This window comes from Protomyctophum parallelum (genome assembly GCF_964188405.1).
Source record: "Protomyctophum parallelum genome assembly, chromosome: 13".
NCBI lineage: Eukaryota > Metazoa > Chordata > Actinopteri > Myctophiformes > Myctophidae > Protomyctophum > Protomyctophum parallelum.
Window position 1 is genome coordinate 17,683,808 of NC_139708.1, and position 20,222 is coordinate 17,704,029.

General features: G+C 44.4%; 2 protein-coding genes across 10 annotated transcripts in view; one reads left to right on the forward strand and one right to left on the reverse strand.

Annotated features, from left to right (window-relative positions):
• Positions 1 to 14,028, forward strand: part of arhgap23a (Rho GTPase activating protein 23a) — an 85,604-nt gene extending 71,576 nt beyond the window's left edge. For 6 of the 9 annotated variants that reach the window (XM_083780324.1, XM_083780325.1, XM_083780323.1 and 3 more), the window contains 17 exons: positions 510 to 665; positions 1,453 to 1,564; positions 1,748 to 1,787; positions 1,916 to 2,053; positions 2,530 to 2,838; positions 3,281 to 3,342; positions 3,459 to 3,577; positions 3,680 to 3,798; positions 3,942 to 4,094; positions 4,324 to 4,402; positions 4,492 to 4,565; positions 4,927 to 5,016; positions 6,365 to 6,490; positions 6,615 to 6,656; positions 7,441 to 7,534; positions 10,280 to 10,311; positions 10,499 to 14,028. In XM_083780324.1, the coding sequence (XP_083636450.1) occupies positions 510 to 665; positions 1,453 to 1,564; positions 1,748 to 1,787; positions 1,916 to 2,053; positions 2,530 to 2,838; positions 3,281 to 3,342; positions 3,459 to 3,577; positions 3,680 to 3,798; positions 3,942 to 4,094; positions 4,324 to 4,402; positions 4,492 to 4,565; positions 4,927 to 5,016; positions 6,365 to 6,490; positions 6,615 to 6,656; positions 7,441 to 7,534; positions 10,280 to 10,311; positions 10,499 to 11,983 (3,230 nt within the window). In that variant the 3' untranslated portion in view covers positions 11,984 to 14,028. The remainder of the gene's footprint in view (positions 1 to 509; positions 666 to 1,452; positions 1,565 to 1,747; positions 1,788 to 1,915; positions 2,054 to 2,529; positions 2,839 to 3,280; positions 3,343 to 3,458; positions 3,578 to 3,679; positions 3,799 to 3,941; positions 4,095 to 4,323; positions 4,403 to 4,491; positions 4,566 to 4,926; positions 5,017 to 6,364; positions 6,491 to 6,614; positions 6,657 to 7,440; positions 7,535 to 10,279; positions 10,312 to 10,498) is intronic. The other 3 variants (XM_083780320.1, XM_083780321.1, XM_083780322.1) reach the window with 3 other exon arrangements.
• A 1,367-nt stretch (positions 14,029 to 15,395) lies between these two features.
• On the reverse strand, positions 15,396 to 17,311 carry hexim1 (HEXIM P-TEFb complex subunit 1). The gene has a single exon (XM_083779401.1). The coding sequence runs from the start codon at positions 16,955 to 16,957 to the stop codon at positions 15,881 to 15,883; it is 1,077 nt and encodes a 358-aa protein (XP_083635527.1). The 5' UTR covers positions 16,958 to 17,311; the 3' UTR covers positions 15,396 to 15,880.
• Between the last annotated feature and the right edge of the window lie 2,911 nt (positions 17,312 to 20,222).

Consider the following 20,222-nt stretch of genomic DNA (forward strand, 5'->3'; position numbering starts at 1 on the left):
GAAGGTGCGGTGGACGCATCGTCTTATTCTTCTCAGGAGATTATGAAATCTCTGAAGCTCAAGACGTGGTTCCAGCCGTTCCTTGTCAGCCCTTTTCCATGTAATCCTCCTCCTTCATCTAAAGCCTAATTTATACCTAGTCCCAGGATGGTGTTGCTCACTGAAAATCTATTAATTTCGGCGAGCAACTTTCTTGTGATAAAGAATCAATTAGGGTTAGCTCTCCTACTCTTTCCAATACCGTCCTCTTCCTCTCTATGACTATACCTCTTAACACCTGATTTATACTTGGTTGCCGATCGGTGTCGTGCACCAAAAAGAGCAGATCTACAAGCTCACAACATACCGTGAGCTTGTCGATCAGCTTTCTTTTTTGGTTGCGTAACATGATGTGCACCCAAGTATGAATCTGGCGTAAACTTTCTAACACCCACACCTGTCCTCCATTACCCTTTTGCCTTTCCTCTCCTGTTTAACCCCTCCGTCCCTCCGCCCCCTTCCCTTAACAGATGAGCCGACTAGCCCCGGCGCTGACCTGCGTGCTCGCCACGTACCCGCGTCCTCCGTGGTGTCCAGTGGCATGAGCTCGGCGCCCGCAGTGGTCACCAGCCCTGCCTCCCCTACCTTCACCTTCCCCCACACAAGGGTCTTCTCACACGACTGCAGTGAGTGACCCCGCCCTCCTCACTCGGGGCCGGTCAGCCTCCGTTCTCTCTCTCTCTCTCACTGCATGCCGTTATACCAGGAAGGACATCTGATCTGTGGCGTTTACCTGTGACAAAGCTCCTCCCTCTCTTCGCCCTTCAGTGAGGGGGAATTGTGCATGACGGGAATGTCAGGCTATTTGATCTACGATGATGGTGTGATAGGTTCTTAACAACAAGTCATAATATGGATTCCCGGACTTTGTCTTTATTTCATTCAGGTTTATGCCTCTCTTTGAGCCTCTAACTTGCATGCCTGACGTAAAGGATATTTAGTAGTAGTACAATGAGGATCAGATTGTGCATGCTTTTGTCATCGTGATAGCAGTCACTTCTTGCCAGTGCATGTCATGGCGGCCCAACAGTCTCAGGCGGATCCCTAAAATGCATGCGGTTGTCTGACCTTTGAGATTCCGTGCACCTGCATGCCAGTGGCTGTGCCCAAGTGACCAACAATGATTAGATACATCCCACACAGCCAGTCTATCTCTCCACCCTCCATCCAGACCACCTCACCCCTTTGCCAACTTCCTCCTCCCCACTAACCCCTCTCTTAATCCAACACAGATTCATTCTCGTGATTGGCATTACTTCAACATTCTTTTGCTCTTTCTTTCTTTCTGTCTTTCTTTTTCTGTTTTATTCTCTTCTCTCTCCATTTCGCTGTCCTCTCTCTCTCTCTCTCTCTCTCTCTCTCTCTCTCTCTCTCTCTGCATCTCTCTACGCTCATTCATCTCTCGCTGAGCAGGCAGTATTAAATCCAGTCGACGTTCCTCCTATCTTCTAGCCATCACCACGGAGCGCTCCAAGTCATGTGACGAGGGACTCAACAGCTTTAGAGAAGAGGGACGTGTCTTCTCGTGAGTACACCGGGTCCAAGACACTGGCCTCTTTTAATGACGTTTGTTCATGTATTGTTTTATTTAGGCCAACTTTGATGTTATTGTTTTACATTGTCCGTCTACTACTGCTGTGTACCTAAATGTTGGAACATAACATAAGGCACAACAATTGATCAACACCGTTGCTGTCATCCTCTACAGGAGGCTACCAAAGAGGGTGAAGAGCTTCTTCACAGATGGGGTACATTCATTTTTCTTTCACAAGCATACCTTCATGTTCGATGTGTCTATTATACAGTATATATTCGAAAAGTATATCTGAATGTTAATTGTGAACTTTATATCCTGATACCGTGGCCTGTGTTGCAGTCTCTGGACAACCTTGGGACAGCAGAGGAGGTGCGATCCAAACGCCACTCCACCTCGGAGCTGGGCAGCATCACCTACAGCGACGTACGGCGAGAGGGGTGGCTGCACTACAAGCAAATCCTCACAGAAAAGGGCAAGGTGGGAAGATTAAAAGAAATGCGACTGTGAAGTTTAATGATGTTACTATGGCCCCTCTTTAGTTCTCTTTGTCGTTTTTAGAATTTTCATGGATTATCCCCAGGCAGAGTATGACATTTTAACGGATATGTTCCAGCCACTGACTCACTATTTCTAGAGTCACAACTAAGAACCATGGTGATTCTGCTTTTAGCTCTCATGGCACCACCAGACTGTGAACCAGCCTTCCAGTTGAACTGAGACTATAGCGGAATCACTGGATATCTTTTAATAAAAGCTTAAAACACCTTTTTCTTTGCTTTGCATTTAGCCTATTAAACAACTTTTATTTCCTGTATGTAATGTGCCATTTCATGCTGTGTGAAGTGGATTGCATATTTGCATTTCATTTTATCGTGCAAAATGTCCTTTCGGACATTCAAACATCTAAAACGACGTAATAAATAAACGTTGATTCCCTTTTTTTGTTGTCACAGAAGGTGGGCAGCGGCATGCGTCCATGGAAGCGCGTCTTCTCCGTGCTGCGGTCGCATCAGCTGTTCCTCTACAAGGACAAACGAGAGGCCGTCCTTCGCGGGGCCATCTTAGGCAGCGGGGCTGAGGACGAACAGCCAATCAGCATCCGCGGCTGCCTGGTGGACATCGCGTACAGTGAGACCAAGCGTAAACATGCACTGCGCCTGACCACCCAGGACTTCTGTGAGTACCTGCTGCAGGGGGAGGACCGGAAGGACATGCTGGACTGGATCGAAGTCATCAGAGAGAACAGCAAGACAGACAACGAGGTCTGTGGACACGGCATTTCCTGTCACATTTCAGATATTTTTCTGAAGTCCTTCGTGTAATGCATATTGTTTAACTACATTAACCCTTTTTTCGATTCGATGTGAATTTACTGCCATTCTGATCAAACACCTCAGTCTTTAAGATTACAGTTAACATGACAGCGGACTAGGGGGAATCATTTCATTTACGGACCACATCCGAGCCGAGCGTTACCTAGCGACGGAGACGCTGTTAGATCTCAAACTGAATTAATAAATATAAAAAATGATGTAAAAAGTGTCTTTTGCTGGGAAAGCCATTGGGGAAAAAACACATAAAATACTTTGGCAGTAAACGAGATTGGCTATAGAGATTTCCAATAACTGAAGTATAAAATAGGGTTTAAGTGGTTGATGAAAAATGTGACATGTTATGATGCAGATGTTTGTGTGTTTGTTGCAGGAGCTTGGCTTCTCCAGGCAGGCACTGATTAGTAAGAAACTGAACGACTACAGAAAACAGAGGTGCCAATCTTAACTTCAGCTTTTATTACATTTAATGCAGCTACTGTTGACACTTCCTAGATGTGTGTCACCGCTGGCGTTGTGTATTTAACTCGGATGTATGTCTGCCCCTGCAGTCCGACGGGCAACAAGCCTGACTCGTCTCCCAGGGCGTCCCGGTTGAAGCCTCCCTTCCTGCTGGCCAAGATGGAGAATGCTGCCGCGACGCCACGCTCACCCAAGTCTGAGGGAAAAGGTACGTGTGTTACTGTTTGACTGTATTCCTAGAGACAGTCGCCTCTTTGTTGTAATGGTTTTAGCGTGTGCCTGGCTTGACTTGTTGACTGTTTCCCCCCAGATGAGAGCAGCCCCCCAAAGTCTCCGTGGGGAATCAACATCATGAAGAAGTCTAAGAAGGCGGGGCCTAAGGCTTTTGGTGTGAGATTGGAGGATTGCCAACACGGTGCTAATAACAAGGTGAGTCATGGCATCCTCTGCTGTGCCCCCTGGCTGTTATGAATGAACTTTCGACAGCAAAATACTGTCGTTTTATGGTGCTAATTTATGGTGCTGTGTCTCCCCCATGTCTGATTCATGTCTGTCGTGTCCGCCCCTCCCAGTTCATTCCTATGATTGTGGAGATCTGCTGTGGTCTGGTGGAGGAGATGGGACTGGAGTACACTGGTATCTACAGGGTCCCGGGCAACAACGCCATGGTGTCAGCTCTGCAGGATCAGCTCAACAAGGGTGTTGACATCAACCCCACCGAAGAGGTGAGAGAGACAGAGAGACAACAACATACATACTGTACACGTAGGGTCTTGTAAACAAGGCCAGCTAGGCTAACACGATATTTACTGAGGCTGACTCACCCATACTGTAGTAGAGGGCTGGTGACGTAATGGAGTGTAATAATAGAGACACTGACATCGGTATGTTTGGGTGCAAGTGGGTGACATTCCTATCACTGACTTTATCCTCTGTTCTTTCCCTTGTCAACAGAAATGGCAGGACCTGAATGTGGTCAGCAGTTTGCTCAAGTCCTTTTTCCGCAAACTACCAGAACCCCTCTTTACTGATGGTGTGTGCAGCGTTATCAAAGAAAAGCAAAGGATTTACACTCTTAACACAATTCAGCCGTCGCTTACATGATCTCTTTGTTCTTTACAGATAAGTATAATGACTTTATAGATGCCAATCGGATGGACAGTGCATCGGAGAGGCTCAAAACCATGAAGAAACTGGTGTGTAATTATGCCTTCTAGTTGTTATGAATTAATATTTGTATTTCTTTCATTTCTGGTTTATTTTCAAAGAGACAGTGCAGAGAGGTGGATGACATGCATCACACAGGCAGAAAGCGATTGAGACACATTAATGTGGTGCACTCTTAGAATTATAATTTTGAACAGGATAGTGTCCCATCCTAGTCAAATATGGGCGTGTGTGTGTGTGTGTGTGTGTGTGTGTGTGTGTGTGTGTGTGTGTGTGTGTGTGTGTGTGCGCGTGTTTGTGTTTGTGTGCACATGTGTTTATGTGAATGTAACGGCCGCCTGACAGGTTCCACAGGTTTCTCATTGTTAAAGACTTGTTTGTCTTTCATAGATCCGTGACCTCCCAGATCATTACTACCACACTCTGAAGTTTCTGGTCGAACATCTGAAGACGGTAGCCGACAACTCAGATAAGAATAAGGTGTTCAATCTTACTTTCTTACTTCTTACCTTTAACTTATTCTTTATTTCCACACCTTGTGTATCACTTTTTCAATCAAATTCACTATTGTATCGGTTGAGTATGTCCAAAACCGTTACCTTTTCAGGAAATGGAAAAGGTTCCCATTGATCCAATGTAATTATTTAGTCACAAGCTCCTGCTAATACTTTTCATTGGTTAAATATTTATAAAAATCGACACAAAGTAGCCACTTTCACTTTCTTCTCGAAAATTGCAGAAATAACAGATCTGGGAATGGTTGTTATTACTTGTTATGTTACTGTGGCATGCTGAGTGTTACTGTGGGTTGTTGCAGGCACAAGACCGTTTTGTAATTAAAGCTACAACGTACATATTGGTGCATCAAGCATGTAGCACTGCAGCCTTGCTGGATGTGCTGCTTGCTATGTGTTTAAATCAGTCCTTTATACAGTCCTTTGCACAATTGAGCCAGCTCTGTCTCTCCGCTGGCATTCTCTCTAGTGCCGGTTGTGGTGGCCGTCTGGGCCAAATATTTGACCCACTTTTACCGTAGCAGAGAGTTTCCAGTGAGCCAACATGCACGATAGCAGCACCCTGACTCTGTTTGGCCAGAATTGAACACTGTAATCGGTATCATTGGTGGTGCCGTGTCATTAGTCAGAAGGTTCATTGTTCCGAAATTACTATCCTTATCTCTAACCCTAACCTAAACCTAACCGCAAGCACGGGAGCAAACCTAAACCTAACCGCAAGCACGGGAGCAGTGCATGTTCGGACTAACGGGACTTCAGATCTATGGGTAGTTCCCGTATTGGTAACACCTGTGAAGGAAGTAAAGAAGCAGCCCAATGTCTTGCCAATATGGCTGCTGTACATGAAGACAGTTGGAAACACCTGCTGATCACCTGCTGACCGCTCCTCTGAGTCATTGCCCCAATCTCCATCCACGGCAGTCTTGAGTGAGAGTTTACAAATATCTTAAAAACTGTAAACAGCTTGAATTTGGGAAAAGTTAAATATCCAATTGCATATGCCAATGGTCCGTGGCCTTGTTCAATTTGAGATTGATTGGTCAACCAACTGAGGAGAAAGGGCATTTCCACCCACAACAGATTCTTAATTGAGTGAAATTGAGTTCACAAAAATGCTTATAGACAGGTTACATTTGGCATTGATAAAACGTTCAGCACAGTTCATATTTGGGGTAGAAGAGGAAAGTTACATCTACCGGTATTATCATTTGTATTAAAAATCACATTGATTTGTTCGATGCAGAAAATATTTGCGCTGCTTTTTGGATTATAAAAAAAAAAAGTAATCAATACTAAATAATCTCTTCCTACAGATGGAGCCACGTAACCTGGCCCTGGTATTTGGACCCACCCTGATGAGGACATCTGAGGACAATATGACAGACATGGTCACACACATGCCTGATCGGTACAAGATAGTTGAGACCCTCATCCAACATGTAAGATCTACTGTACACACACAAATATATTAAGAAAGCACTTACAATGTTATTTATGTCCTTGAGGAATGTGCACCCTGTGTTTGTATTAAATGTTGTCTTTACGTTACTGTCATTTCTGTAGTGTACCTGGTTTTTCACTGAAGAACTAGACAAGGATGAAAAAGTAAGTCCTTCATGTTTCCCTGTGTGGACAACCACAACATTTTAGACTTAGTAAGCGAAAGAACACACACACATACTATTTAACTGTATGCTTTTCACTGTATTGGCTTGATTGCTGCCTGCCCTAAAATGATACGGCATAATTATGTTTTCTTACTGTCAGTGTCAACATAACCTACTGTAAAGAAAGTTGAGAAATAAATGTCTTCTGTGTGCAAGTATGTTCCACCATCTATCCAAAACCAGATCATATCCAGAAGCCACAGAACTCCATTGTTATCCACAAAACGATTAAAATATGTCACAGAGCTGTACTGTCGCTTTCGTGAACATAATTCATCACTTCATCACCATAAACATGGGTATTGTGTAATTGTGTAGTCACGCAATTACAGTTTATAAATTCATGGTGATTGCTTTTTCGATCTCCCTTTCAGAGTGTAAACAGAACAAAACAATGTGCATGCTCAGGGATGAAGATTAAAAAGTAATTGTAGTCATAAAGTTGTTCCAGGAAAGATAACGCAATGCCGTTTTTCATGATGAATTATGCTGAGCAGGGTGGTTTTTATTTGGACAACAAAAGTTCTTTGTTGACTTCATGAGCTATAGGGTGGCCATAATTTCAGACCCCCAAACCAGGACCACACATAATTATACACACACACACACACACGCGCGCCCACACAATTGTAGACAATGTTGACAATAACTTGATTTTTTTTAAATTTCACAATGCAAGCATCCTGTTGTAAATGACACTGGCCTTGTGTTTGTCCGTATAGACGCCAGTCGACACGGAGGACCTGCAGCCTGCCCCCAACATTGACCACCTGCTGTCCAACATCGGCAGGACTGCTCTGCTTGGGGAGGCTTCAGGTGAGCACCCAGCCAATCACAGTGTGCGACCGGTCGCTGCGCTGACCAAACAGACCTTTAGGATTCACTGGCTCACAAAGCTAAGACCATGATGTCACTGTTGGGCAGAAACTTTGTATGTCCAAAACCAGTAAGTTTCAGGAAATTGAAAAAAATAATCTGTGTTCCAAACGATCCAATGTAGTTCTTACTTAGTTAGTCAAAAACCATTGTTAATTATTTTCATTGGTTCAACATTTATAAAACCCACACTTAATACTTTCAGCCTATTTTTTGATACTACGCGTACCGCCATTCCGTTGATTAATGGCAATTGCGCTTTTATAGTGCATATATAGTGCATGATATCGCTGTAAGGGTTAACAACTTTCACAATTTTTTGAAACTAGCAGAAAGAGCTTGTTGTTGCATAATGACACGTTGTGAGCTTATAGATTGGCTATTTCCTCTACTTTTGTGCGACACTCTTGTACGACAAAATAGTGAATTAATTTACAAAAAAATCATTAAATATGGAGATACAAGGTTTCTGCCCGACTGCGACCATAATCCAGACATGTAATTGAATCACTAGCTTGCCTATACTTCTCTCTCCTCTCCTCTGCTGACTCCCCTTTATTTCCTTCCTTGTTGCTCATCTTTCACTTTCTTTGTACATTTCTGCATCCCTCTCAGCTGAGCCTATGGAGCAGCCACTGCGGTAGGATTTGGATGTGCGTATGCGTGCGTGTGTGTGTGTGTGTGTGCGTGCGTGCGCACGTGCGTCTATGTGTGCGTGTTTGTGTGTGTGTGTGTGTGTGTGTGTGTGTGTGTGTGTGTGTGCGTGCGTGCACTAGTGTGTGCATTGTGTTGGGCAAATTAACCACATGAACCCTAGCATCCCTATTCTGGCATGTCACAATTGGCAGGCAGTGTGTAAAAGTGGATGAACATTTGGCAAAAATAGGTGAAATAGCAGATCTACAAGGCAGTGTAAGCTTGTAGATTGGCTATTCTTGCTATTTGACATACAATTAAATTAATGAAGTTTAAAGGGTTTAAGTGTTTAATGAAGTAGGAGTATTATGTGTGAGAGAAAGATGGATGGTGATTGTGTGGGTATGCATCTCTGTCCTGTCCCATGAACGTCCATAAGTCATTGTCTCCCCCTCAGTGTCAAACTGACTAAAGCCTTCCAAGAGTGCATGTGGAGGTGGGTCTTTGTCACCCAGTCCCACGAATGGGCTTTTAACATGGGAAGCAACACTACGCCAGCATAGCGTACCCACTTGGATCAGTGGGGTCGCAATGCACTCTGCATGTGAATAGATGCATTTCTAGTACACGTTGCATTAGTGTGAGATGAGCACAAATGTGACAATTTCACAGGATCCAGCCAGCTTGTCACTATGTGACACTGTGTGACTAGTCTCTACCTACCTGAATGCTTGCCTCTCATTAAAAATTTATTACAAGGTAATAAATAATGAACTTCATTTAGAAAGAGGATTTTGAGATAAAAGATAGCCATAACGGAAACGACAGTTTGTTAAAAGTAAAACTCATGGCTGGTGTAGCCGTCTAGGAACCTAGGCTGCTCGAACCTGTGTCACAGGTTCGACTCCCCATCCGACCACCTTTGCTGCATGTCACTCCCCATCTCTCTCTCTTCAAGGCATTTTTTGAATCTGCCTCAGTCCAAATGGTTCAAATCAATCCTGAACCGGCAACTAGTGGATTAGGAGCAGGCTAATATCGTTGTAGGTTGCGTTTCTTAAGGTAGCTCTCCACCAAACATACTATGGCAGTCGATTGAAGTCAGGACATCAGTTGGTTGAAAGGTGTGGAAAATAATTCAACAACAAGCCCACTGCTATCCGACAGTCGAGCCCTGTTGGCTGACGTGACATTCATTCAACAACACATTTTCGGCAACAGACACCTTTTACAAGTTGTTTCTGAGGTGGAGGAAGCATCATGATTGGAGGTGCATTAGTCTCTTCCCGTGTGAAAAGCCTTTGAATGCATTATTAATGGATGGCCGCTGAAGCACTTTGACACTGATGTACGTAAACTCTGTCACTGGGAGTGGAGAGCAATGACCCTTCCACAGTGGCTTGTCTTGTTGTTCTACCACAACGCTCCACTCATCCTCTGTGGGCCCTTTCACCCTTTGTGTATTCCTCAAACTGGTGCCTCTATGTGGTGAGGCATTTCGGTTGTGTATGTTGAAAGACGGAGAGAAAGAGTGTGCGCTGCGTTGGTTGTACTGTACTGTATGTATGTATGTATGTACGGTATGTATGTATGTATGTGTGTACAGTATGTAAGAGAGTATGCTTTGATTGAGGCTCTCCGTTGTCCGCCAACGCTTACTTCACTGGTCGAAGTCATCTGTGATTTCAGTGATGTCATCAGTGTGTTGCCGTGTTTTCCCTAATACAGCTTTCTCAAACCCCCCTGCTCCTCAAATTCACTTTGTTTGACCATCACCTTTTGACTCGGCACGCTGTGCAGTGTGTTTATGCTGTGTACTGTATGAGCAGAGTCTTTGCTCTGGGATGGGTGTATGTCAGATGGTACAGAGTAAGAAGACCAACATGATTCTTTGGGTATTTTTTATCATTTTGGAACTAAACTGTAAATGTGCTTAACACACCAACTTTCTCTGTGCCATCTACCGTGGACATTCACTGCCCCTGATTGCCTCTTGTCAGTATGGTTGGTCTGATCTTTGACCTCTCTCTCTCTCATTTCTCCTTACAGACTCAACCAATAGTGACTCAGCTAAGTCTAAGGTAAGGACGGGTAGCTAATAACATGCTGAACTAAAGAATAGAATGAATGAAATTAAAGCTCCACGTGAATGTTAAGGTTCTTACTATCATGGTTATACTTATTCGTCAGGAGTATCAGCATCATCAAAAATGTTACTTGGCACGCAGCTAAATGTGAACTTGCTTTTGTCCCTGGTTCCTTTCTCAGGGGTCATGGGGGTCAAAGCGAGACCTCACTGCCAAGGACTTCCTGACCCTCTCCATCATGTCGGCCGTTACTGGCCGCAAGCGCAGGAAGCGCAAGAACGCCCGCCTCCTAGGGAGCAGCACTGACGACGACTCGGAGCACGAGCCAGTCAAACCCAGCCATCTTGGAGGAGCAGAGGAAGGGGAGGGGCCTGAGTCGCCAGGAGGAGACACTGCTGCTCCTCACGCAGAGGGAGAGGAGGATGAGGATGAAGAGGAAGAGGGGGAAGAGGAAGAAGAGGCGGATGTCATAGAAAGAGAAGAAGAGGAGGTAGAAGCGGAGGTGGCGACGACCGAGCCGGCTCCCAGCCGGCAGTGCCGAGAGGAGGTAGAAGAGGAGGAGGAGGAGGAGGAAGGAGGTGGGGCGGCCATGATGCTCCACGAAGAGGAGGAGGAAGTGAGGGTGGGGGCCAAGGGGCCGCCATGGCGAGCACCAGAGGACGCACGTTCCATCGTTTCTGGCTACTCCACCCTGTCTACGCTGGGGCGGAGTCTGAAGTCTGAGGGGCGAGGCGATGATGCTGATGACGAGCAGAGTGAACTAGTGAGCGAGACGGACAACGAAAGTGGCTTCGCCTCGCGTTCCCTCACCCAGGAGAGACCTGAAAAACACCCGGCCCCGAACCTGCAGTCCCCGAACCCGCAGTCCCCGTCTGCACCGCGCAGCTTCCTCTACACGCATTACAAATCCCCTGTCCTGTCCCCCACTGCCCTTCTGGCCCCACCCGCACCCCTCGCGCACACGCAGGACCTTGGGGAGACGAGCGAAGGAGGTGCCCGCTCCGCCACCCCGTCAACCTCCTCCTTCTCTTCTTCCTCCACGACTCACAAGCTGCATTCACGGCCCTCCTTCAACTCCCACAAGCTCATTCAATGTGATACCCTGGCCAGGAAGAAGTTGAAGGGAGAGAAGGCCAAGACTCGCTCCCTGGACCTGCTGGAGCTGGCGGCCCAGAGTGAGGCAGGCGGGGGTGGGGCAGAAGGTGCGCCGAGGGTGAGGCGTGACACCTCCAGAACGGAGCCATCTTCCGGCAGCAGTCAGGAAAGCATGCGTCTGTCCCGGCCCCGGCCAGCCCTGCCGCCCGGCGAGGCAGCCTCCTTCACTCCAACAGGTCAGGGGCTTGGGTCCCTGGCAGACCAGGTACGGGCCCGCCTCCTGGGTTCAGCCGACGACCTGCGCATAGTGGGGCTGAGGAAGCCCCTGTCGCCGGAGACACGGAGGAAGAGGCGGGCATGGCGCAGACACACCGTGGTTGTCTCCCCTACTGAGGTGTCCGACAAGAGACTCCCGCTGACTGTCAGTGAGTTCCCCCTCACTCCCGGACACCAGACAAAGTCACCGGGGCTGCTTCACGGCTCCCAGGGGCTTGACCCAGGACTCTCCCTGAGCCAGGAGCTTCCTGCTGCACGCCGCGCACCTGCCTCTAGATTCCACCAGTATCTATAAGACTGGCCACTCCTGTGCTGAGGTGCCATGAGTCTGAAGCTGCTGTTTCAGAGGGGGCCTAGGGCATAGCCACTGACTGGCTCCAGATCAGAAGACTGATGGCAGTGTAGTGGGAATTGGGCCACAGTGGACCAAATGACAGGTCTGAGAGCAGTCTTTCCCCCGTACCCCTCAATAAGCTCCATTTGCATGGCAGGGGGAATACAATGTTGCCAAAGCTTTTTGTTTTCTTTCATGTGTGTGTGTTTTCTTTTTTGAGCGATTATACTGAAATGGGACAGAGAAACAGACAGACCTCGTCGCAGTCAACATTACAGCCAAGAATTCTCATTTGAGTCATAATTGAACTTCTCTATACCCTCCTTCCTGTCTGGCTGCTTGAAATGACGAATGATTAAATTATGGTGGATATTCCTTCTAGTGGCCAGAGAGGTGGCACTCACAATAAACAAAAACAACCTTCCCAGGGTCCTTTTACACAATGGTGCTCCTCATTGCAATGTGTTTTTTCATAGCTCCATAGTCCATACCTACATGAGTGAGCCAGGACAGAACACACACACACACACACACACACACACACACTCGCACACACACTCGCGCTCTCTCTCTCTCTCTCTCAGACACATGCTGTACATCTAAACAGAGAGAATGGTGCAAAAATGTATACGGCAGACGATTCCATGGAGCTGTGCCCTGTAGGCCAGGTGTAGCTAATCAGTGATGTGGTGTAAAGCTGCACTTAATGGTACACCGCAGCTATATGGCCGCTCCCAGGGCACCCCTCCGTGGATTCGTCTATAGGTCAGGTAGGATCCATTTTAAGAGCTTTCAAGCAAGAGCTGATTTTAGATATCGGTCTTCCTAATCTGTTACACACCAGACCACAGACACTGTAATGATGACATGTATGCTCCAAACAATAACACACACACACACACACACACACACACACACACACACACACGCACACACACTATCGAGCTGTTGTCTCTCCTTGTTAATAATGTTTATCTGTGCGTTGGTGTGTTTGAGATCCGAGGTGTTTGTTTGTCAAGTTATTTTGTAACATTTGTACAAAGCCTTGTTAAGTTAACTGTGTAAATATAAATATAATGTTATCATATTTGTTTTTACTTTTCCAGTTCCTTTTTTATGGTTTACAAAGGTGCATACAATTGCACAGTCATTTCTTTCAAGATGTTACTTGAAAATGTTTCCCTTAATATATTCTTTTTTTTTTAATATTCAGTATATATGATATATATATTTTGTATGAAAATAAGTACTTTTATTGTGATTTGACCTCTTGGGTGTACCTGTTCAAAGCAAACAAGATAAAATCTAAATATGACTACACCTGTTCCTTATTTCCTTAGATTGCCTTTCTCTTTCATTCTCAGCACTATGCAGAAATCCTTTCTCTCATCGAACATACTGTAGTCTTATCTCTCACTTATCTTAAATGATCGAACAACAGAGGTATGTTGACTGTACCTTCACCCATATGGCAAATGTTGTCTCTGATCGGAAGCAACTCATTGCCACATTACCCTGACTTAGCATTAGTCTATGACCACTTTTATGATTGAGTTTAGCGAGAAAGGAAAATGATCAAGAATAAGCATTTCATTTTATTTATGGGTGACAAGGAAAGTGCTACATTGGCAATCTTTCAAGGATTAGCATTGTATCATAGTGGCATCCTTGTAATTCTACACTTGCAATTGTGCCAATTAGGAGGATCAATTTTCAATTATTCCTGTATGTGTTCATATTTATCATGGGGTAACATGGTGTTCTGACTGTCCCATAAGGGCAGGGCCAAACAAATCCTCCATCAGTTGAATAGGGTACATTACAGAACAAACACAAATAAGGCAAAGCTATTTTCATCTCTCCTAATGGCCATGGAGCTCATTTCCAATCTCCAATAACATCTTATGGTGCAAGAATCCATCTTTCATTGTCATGGGAGAGTCACTTATTTTCGTCCTCACCCACTGAGTGGGTTATTTGACCAAATAAACTATTGAAAAAATCAATCTAAGTTAGTCTTGTCTTACCTCATGAATTGTCTTCAAGTGCCTGATTTCTGGAATGTTTTTTGGTCTGCAGTGCAATGTTCAGTTGTTACTTTTAACCTTATTTGTTCCCAGCCAGCCTAGGTGCTCAGTCTTTAAAGCCTCTCTCCTGTGGTTGCTGTTATACATCTTAAGCACTGACCCAAAGATTTGTACATTAAACAGTCTGCCAGAGAGGCTGTTAAAAGCACATTAAAACCAAGGATATGTACTCTTTTCACCTTTTAACAGCTGTTACTGGTGAAGTATATATACAAAAGGAGGGGGCATAGTATTCTCGGCTGCTTTTGTCCAGAAATGTTGGTAGCTTTCTTGCCTAGTGAGCCACAGTCTATGAATATATTACACCTATCACGCCCAACCCTAAGATAGCAGTAGGTTATACCAAACAACGGAGAGGCTGGTACCATCCATCTGCATTACGTTTCCTATGATGAACTATGCATTCAGAACTTTTACTCTGCACGAGATGAAACCTCCATCAAAAGGAAAAATATAAATATATCAGCAACACTTAATGTCAGTTGTCTGAAACATGACATACCTAATGTTTTGTTATTGTATTTTTTTTGTACATACTGTCTGAATATGTAACATTGTATTGTGTACATTTCGAGTTTGCTTTGAGTAAAACTAATATGGAAAAGACAACAAAAAGTTGTCCACCTTGAACCCATTTTCCTCTTGGCTGTGTGCTTAAAAGCAAGGTTATAAGATGTAAATAAACAGAATGTTTAAAAAGATCATTTTACATGGTTGTATGCTTTGTTGGAATTCCATCACTGCTGATTTGGGAGAAAAGCGGGATACACATGTCAATTCTCATCAAAATATAGTTCGACAAGAATAGGGCCAGACCAGTTATAATGGTAGATGAGCTATTTGGCAGGGTACCAAATGTAAAATGGAAGATAAATACTGCCCTCTAGTGGTTGCACAGCAGAATGGACTAGGCCCGCCTAAGGCACAAATTGCCTGTACATGAGAACTTGATCTTGAAACAGCTGTTGGTGTTCTCACTCACTGATTACCTCTAGTCTATAATATTCATGTTTCATCAAATACTGAACATTTATAAAGGCAAAAAAGCCAATTATAAAGGTATATATAAAAAACTAAATTAGCCTTTGGCAGTGTTCAGTTTTCCATTAATGTTCATAAGGAGCATCACTATCCCACCCTCCTCTTCCACCAGAGGCCCATCCTTGGTTTCGCCAACAAGTAGCTTAACTGTGTATTCACAAAATACAACATGCAATTTGAGAATTACTGCAGTTCATTCCCTGGCCAAAGGCCTAAACATTTCTGAATCACCACAGAAGAATATATACATTAAAAGAAAAAACACAATTTTATTTATTTTTCATTTATTTGCCCTTACGTTATAACAATTGTTAAAATTCGGGAACTAATTTATGCAAAACGTATTTTAAAGTTGATCCAATCTGCAGTAATTTGACCTACACAATTTGTTGATTCAAAAATGGGACAATATATTTCAAAGCATACTTACGCAGTTGAACCAGAAAAACAACAAAAAGTATTCTCAAATACATTCTTTATAAAACGAATCTTATTTTTTTCTCCAATATTTACACTTTTCTTGAAAAAGTTTAATAGACACATCACAGTCCAAATAGAAAAGAAATATAACGTTACCAAGTATTGCATTGCAATTGAAGGACTGAACTGTCCGGATAACAAACATAATAACGTTACAGAAAACTGATGACAATTTTAAAGAAAAAAAAAGTTTTATTTAGTCCCATATTTACCTATTTGAATTCCAAATGTAAGAATTTGTCCTTTTTTATTATTCGGTCATGGTGACGATGTGACCCCGCCCATCACTCTGGTTCTGATTCTGCAGAAGGAGCTCGCTGTTCTGCGCCTTCACTCTTTCCAGCTCGCTCTCCAGCTCCTTGACCCGGGCAGAGTCCGACTCCCTCTCCTCCTCCAAGCGGGACATGCACTTCTCCAGCTCCAGGTACTCTTGGACGAGCTCCTGCTTGGTCATGTTCTGGAGACTCTCGACGTGGTATTTCTCGTAAGTCTCAGAAAAGTCCCTCTGGAGAAACTCCCCGCCTGCGTTCCCCGGTCTCCCGATGCCATCGCTCCCTCCGCCGCCGCTGCCGTCATCCTCCTCCTCTTCGTCGTAAAAGTCCTCCTCGCTGGCCGTCTCCTCTGTGCGACCGCCGCCGGGCCCGGAGATTCGCCTGGCCCCCGCCTCGGTGTTTAGATCCGGCTCCTCTCGGTCGTGCTCGTCCATCAAAAACTGGGTCGTGTTGTACGGGGCCACTGGAAGCCCTTTGGCGAACATCTCCTCTCTCACCCGAGAAGCCCGGGCCGTCTCTCGCTCGTCGAGGGCTTTCTTCTCCTCCCATGAAAGTTTGAAATAAGGCTTCCAACGACGCTTCTTCTTGGATGCCCGGCGCCTGTGCTTCTTCTTGCCCTGACGCAAGTCAGTGCCATTGCCCGAGTCGATGTGCGTGCCAGTGACACTCTCTCCTTGCACCTGGCTCAAAGTCTCTTCTAGTGGTCCATCTCCGCTGTTGCCGTGCGCAACGTGATTGCCCTCTCCAGATGCGTCAACCCCTGGCCCCCGGCGAGGCTGAGCCGCCACTGGGCACTTTGGGAGCGCGTTTCCGGCTACCAAAGCTGGGCACACCTCCCCTTGTCCGCCTTGCATTTGCCACAACTTGTCTGTGTCGATATCCCTTCCACCGTTTTCCGCCTGCTGCGGTTTGTCTCTCTGTCGCCCCCTGCCGCCAGCCTCTGGTGCAGCACGGTCATGGGCAGGGGGATGCTCCAGAACGGTTCCGCTTCTACCTGATGTAGTATCTGAAGTTTTCAGGTGATGATGGGTCCGCTCGGTGCTTGGTTCTGTCATCCTGGTGTTGAGTAAATGGGCTACTTTACTTTACCATATCTCGGTCGGTTTTCCTGTCCGCATTCAGCCTGAATTTGTTTGAAAACTTTAAAATATTATTATTTTTTTGAAAAATAATTTGTTTCTGTTCTTAAAGGTGATTCAGAGTTCCATTTGTAAAGAAAGTCGATTCTTAGAATTAAAACACGCGATGTCGATATTCAAGAAACAAAAGTTCTGTATAGTAACACTTGTTACGTCTCAAAGGATTCGTCAGAGCCACTGTTGCTAACTGTCGTTAACTGTTTCACTGCTGCCTCGTCTCTCGTTCACCCAAAGACGACGTTTCATTGCCACTACAGTGTCCAGTTTGCTACTCAAGCAGAAGGCGCTCGTGTTTATATAGCAGCCCCGCCTCTCGCTGTGCGCATGCAGCTCCTCGCAACACGAGCTGGTTTGTGGGCCGTGTAGTTTTACTATAGGCGAAATGCTGTCAAAGGACATACCATCGAACTACATGTCCCAACAATCAAGTATGATTGACAATCCTGCGAGCCAATCAAATGTTACAATGTTAGCCCGACTGTATCATACCACTCCGCTCGACGATTGGATAAGACGGTAAATTTGCTGTTGCTAAGCTCAAAGTATTTTCTTATTGGCTGTCCCCGCAGTCAGTCAAAATCACGGCAACCTCACGGGGAAAGCAGTCCGGAGCATTTTTATGGACGCTACCATAACAAACGGAGGGGCGACCATGAAGAACGTTTCTGAATACAAATACATTACAATCAATTAAAACGACGTTACACTTCAACTGCAGCCAGTTGGGTATGTCTGCACCACTATATTTACTTTTTACTCTAAATAATTTCGATCGTTGCTTAATGTCAAAGCCAGGTCTATTAAAACCACCCCACGTTTAGAATAAAATAAAACGCACTGCTCAAAGAAAATAGTCCGTTTTTGCTGTTCTTCTGAAAAGAACAATGCTTAAACGGTGTTTTCTGCAATATATTATTCTATATTGACTAAAGAGGTGAGACTTCATGTTTGGCTAACTAACAGAACATGAATCCATTTATTGTGCGTGTTTCCCTCTCATGCGGACTGATCTGTTGTGCACCGGGGGTTGAGAGGGAACTCTGGACGCAGCGTAAACAAACGACATTATTGTCCAGCTGCATTTACGAGCACACAGCGCCTACAGCCCCCTCGTTCAATAAGGGTGGGTCAGGAGATCTCACAGTCGCTCAATAGTTTTACTATCAGTCGACAGTGTGGTGTAGTTCAATTCTAACACAACTGTCGCGACACCTTTTCTGCAAAACCGTCGTCTTTAAAACTATTGTTGCATCCTGCTACCGATTAGCTAGCTAACGTTAGCTAAATGGTGGTTAGCAAATGAGCAGACGGTGTTAGTTCTAGGCCCAGAAAATAACAAAACCACCAAGTATCAAAACAACGAAATATTAAACGTTACGTTACGTGGCTGAAATAAATGTTTTTTTTCCTCCTTTGTTAGTAAACAAGTGGACAGGCTGACTGCTAATGTTAGCACCACAGTCATATGAAGCTAGGTTAGCATAACACTTCCCAGTTCCCAGCTATTGCTGCCTTGCTAAACATAATATACTAACTTATAAACTAACTCATGAATGCCACAATTAGTCAGGCATGTTCATTATTGGGTAGTTCAAAAATATCTATAATGTAACGTTAATATATATATATATAATAGTGGTCGGCCACACTGCTAGTTAGCTGCTAAGTAGGCCGTACTATTTAGAGGGTCAGACTAATCTCTGAAATGTGATATTTACATCGAGCAGAAGATTGTAAATAGTTAATTGACCAAGCCAAGTTCTGCTGAATTTTTGGATGTAACATAAAAATAAAAAAGATTGATCCAAAAGTCTGAAAATGGCTTCACTTAAGAAGTAAAACGTTTGCTTTCAAATGTTCGATTAGCTCTGTTGCTTCTAGGAAATAGACTGTCTCTTATTTGACAGGCAGTTGGCGTATAGCTTAAGGCATTCAAAGAAAGCAAGCTATGTTTTGCTTTTACAAGAAATAATGGCATAGCTATACACATGGACTTAGTCGTTCATTCATTGCCCATATAAACTGTTTTATGCCAACAACTATTGACTAAAATAATCAATCTGTTTACTGACATAAGTAGCTTTATAGTGGTGTAGTGCTTTGTGTTATAACAATATAACATAATAGACATAATTAGATGGTGCAAGACACTGTCCAATGTCAGATGCATTTAGACAAAGTTAGGGCCAAACATACCCTACCCAGTGTAGTGCTCTCTGACCTTACAAGATTTTTTAGCACACGAGACTGCATTTTCCATTATTAAATCACACAATTCTAAAGTGAATAAATTATTAACCTTATCTGTGGCTGTGCAAAGGGTGAATATTTCCCCAATTGCTGCATGGAAATGTTAGTCTCAGTGACCTAAGCCTTGTGTTTCCTTTGTTAGAGTAAGGGTTATAGGCACAGCTCTAACTACTGAGGGGGTGACATGTCCCAGTTAATATGAAACCCTCTGACCACAAACATTGGGAAATCATGTTTGGAGGTCCCAGGCTCAAACCAACGAGTTGTATTTGGTGCTGTTCCTGCATAGATCACAGCTTTAGTGGATTACCAGACATGACTTAATCTCTCACCCTGTAACATGGTTGTTACTGCAAGTGAAAGGAGATGACGAATACATTATGTTGGCCTACCTCTGAACCTAAATATAACGAAGCACTTGAGGATGTTTACAATATTGTGACTCAAAAAAGACTATGACTAAGAATATTAACTTAACAAACAGCCCATCCACATTTCTTTCCCTGTGGCGTGTGTGTGTGTGTGTGTGTGTGTGTGTGTGTGTGTGTGTGTGTGTGTTTTCTGTGAAAGACGAAGAATTACACATTTGGTAGGTTACTATGAAAAGAGGGTGTGGGTGTTGTAGGGTAGCCTTGCATAGCCAGACTTATCTGCTTTTGATATTGTCTGGCTATGTGACTAACAGGCTAGTTGTAGGGAGAAACATGTCTTGCACCTTACAGATAGGGCAGTACAAGCATCAGATCACTTGAGCAATGTGCATCTCCTTAATGATCCTTCTTACTCAGTTACATATCTGTGGACCCTGATGAAGGCCTTGGTCAAAACGCGTAGGTCAACAGCGTTTTTTAACTCTTTAACTTGCTTTTTAATGGATTTTATATGTGAACTGAACAGAGTTGCCTTTAAGTTTTTTAAGTTCATCACCACC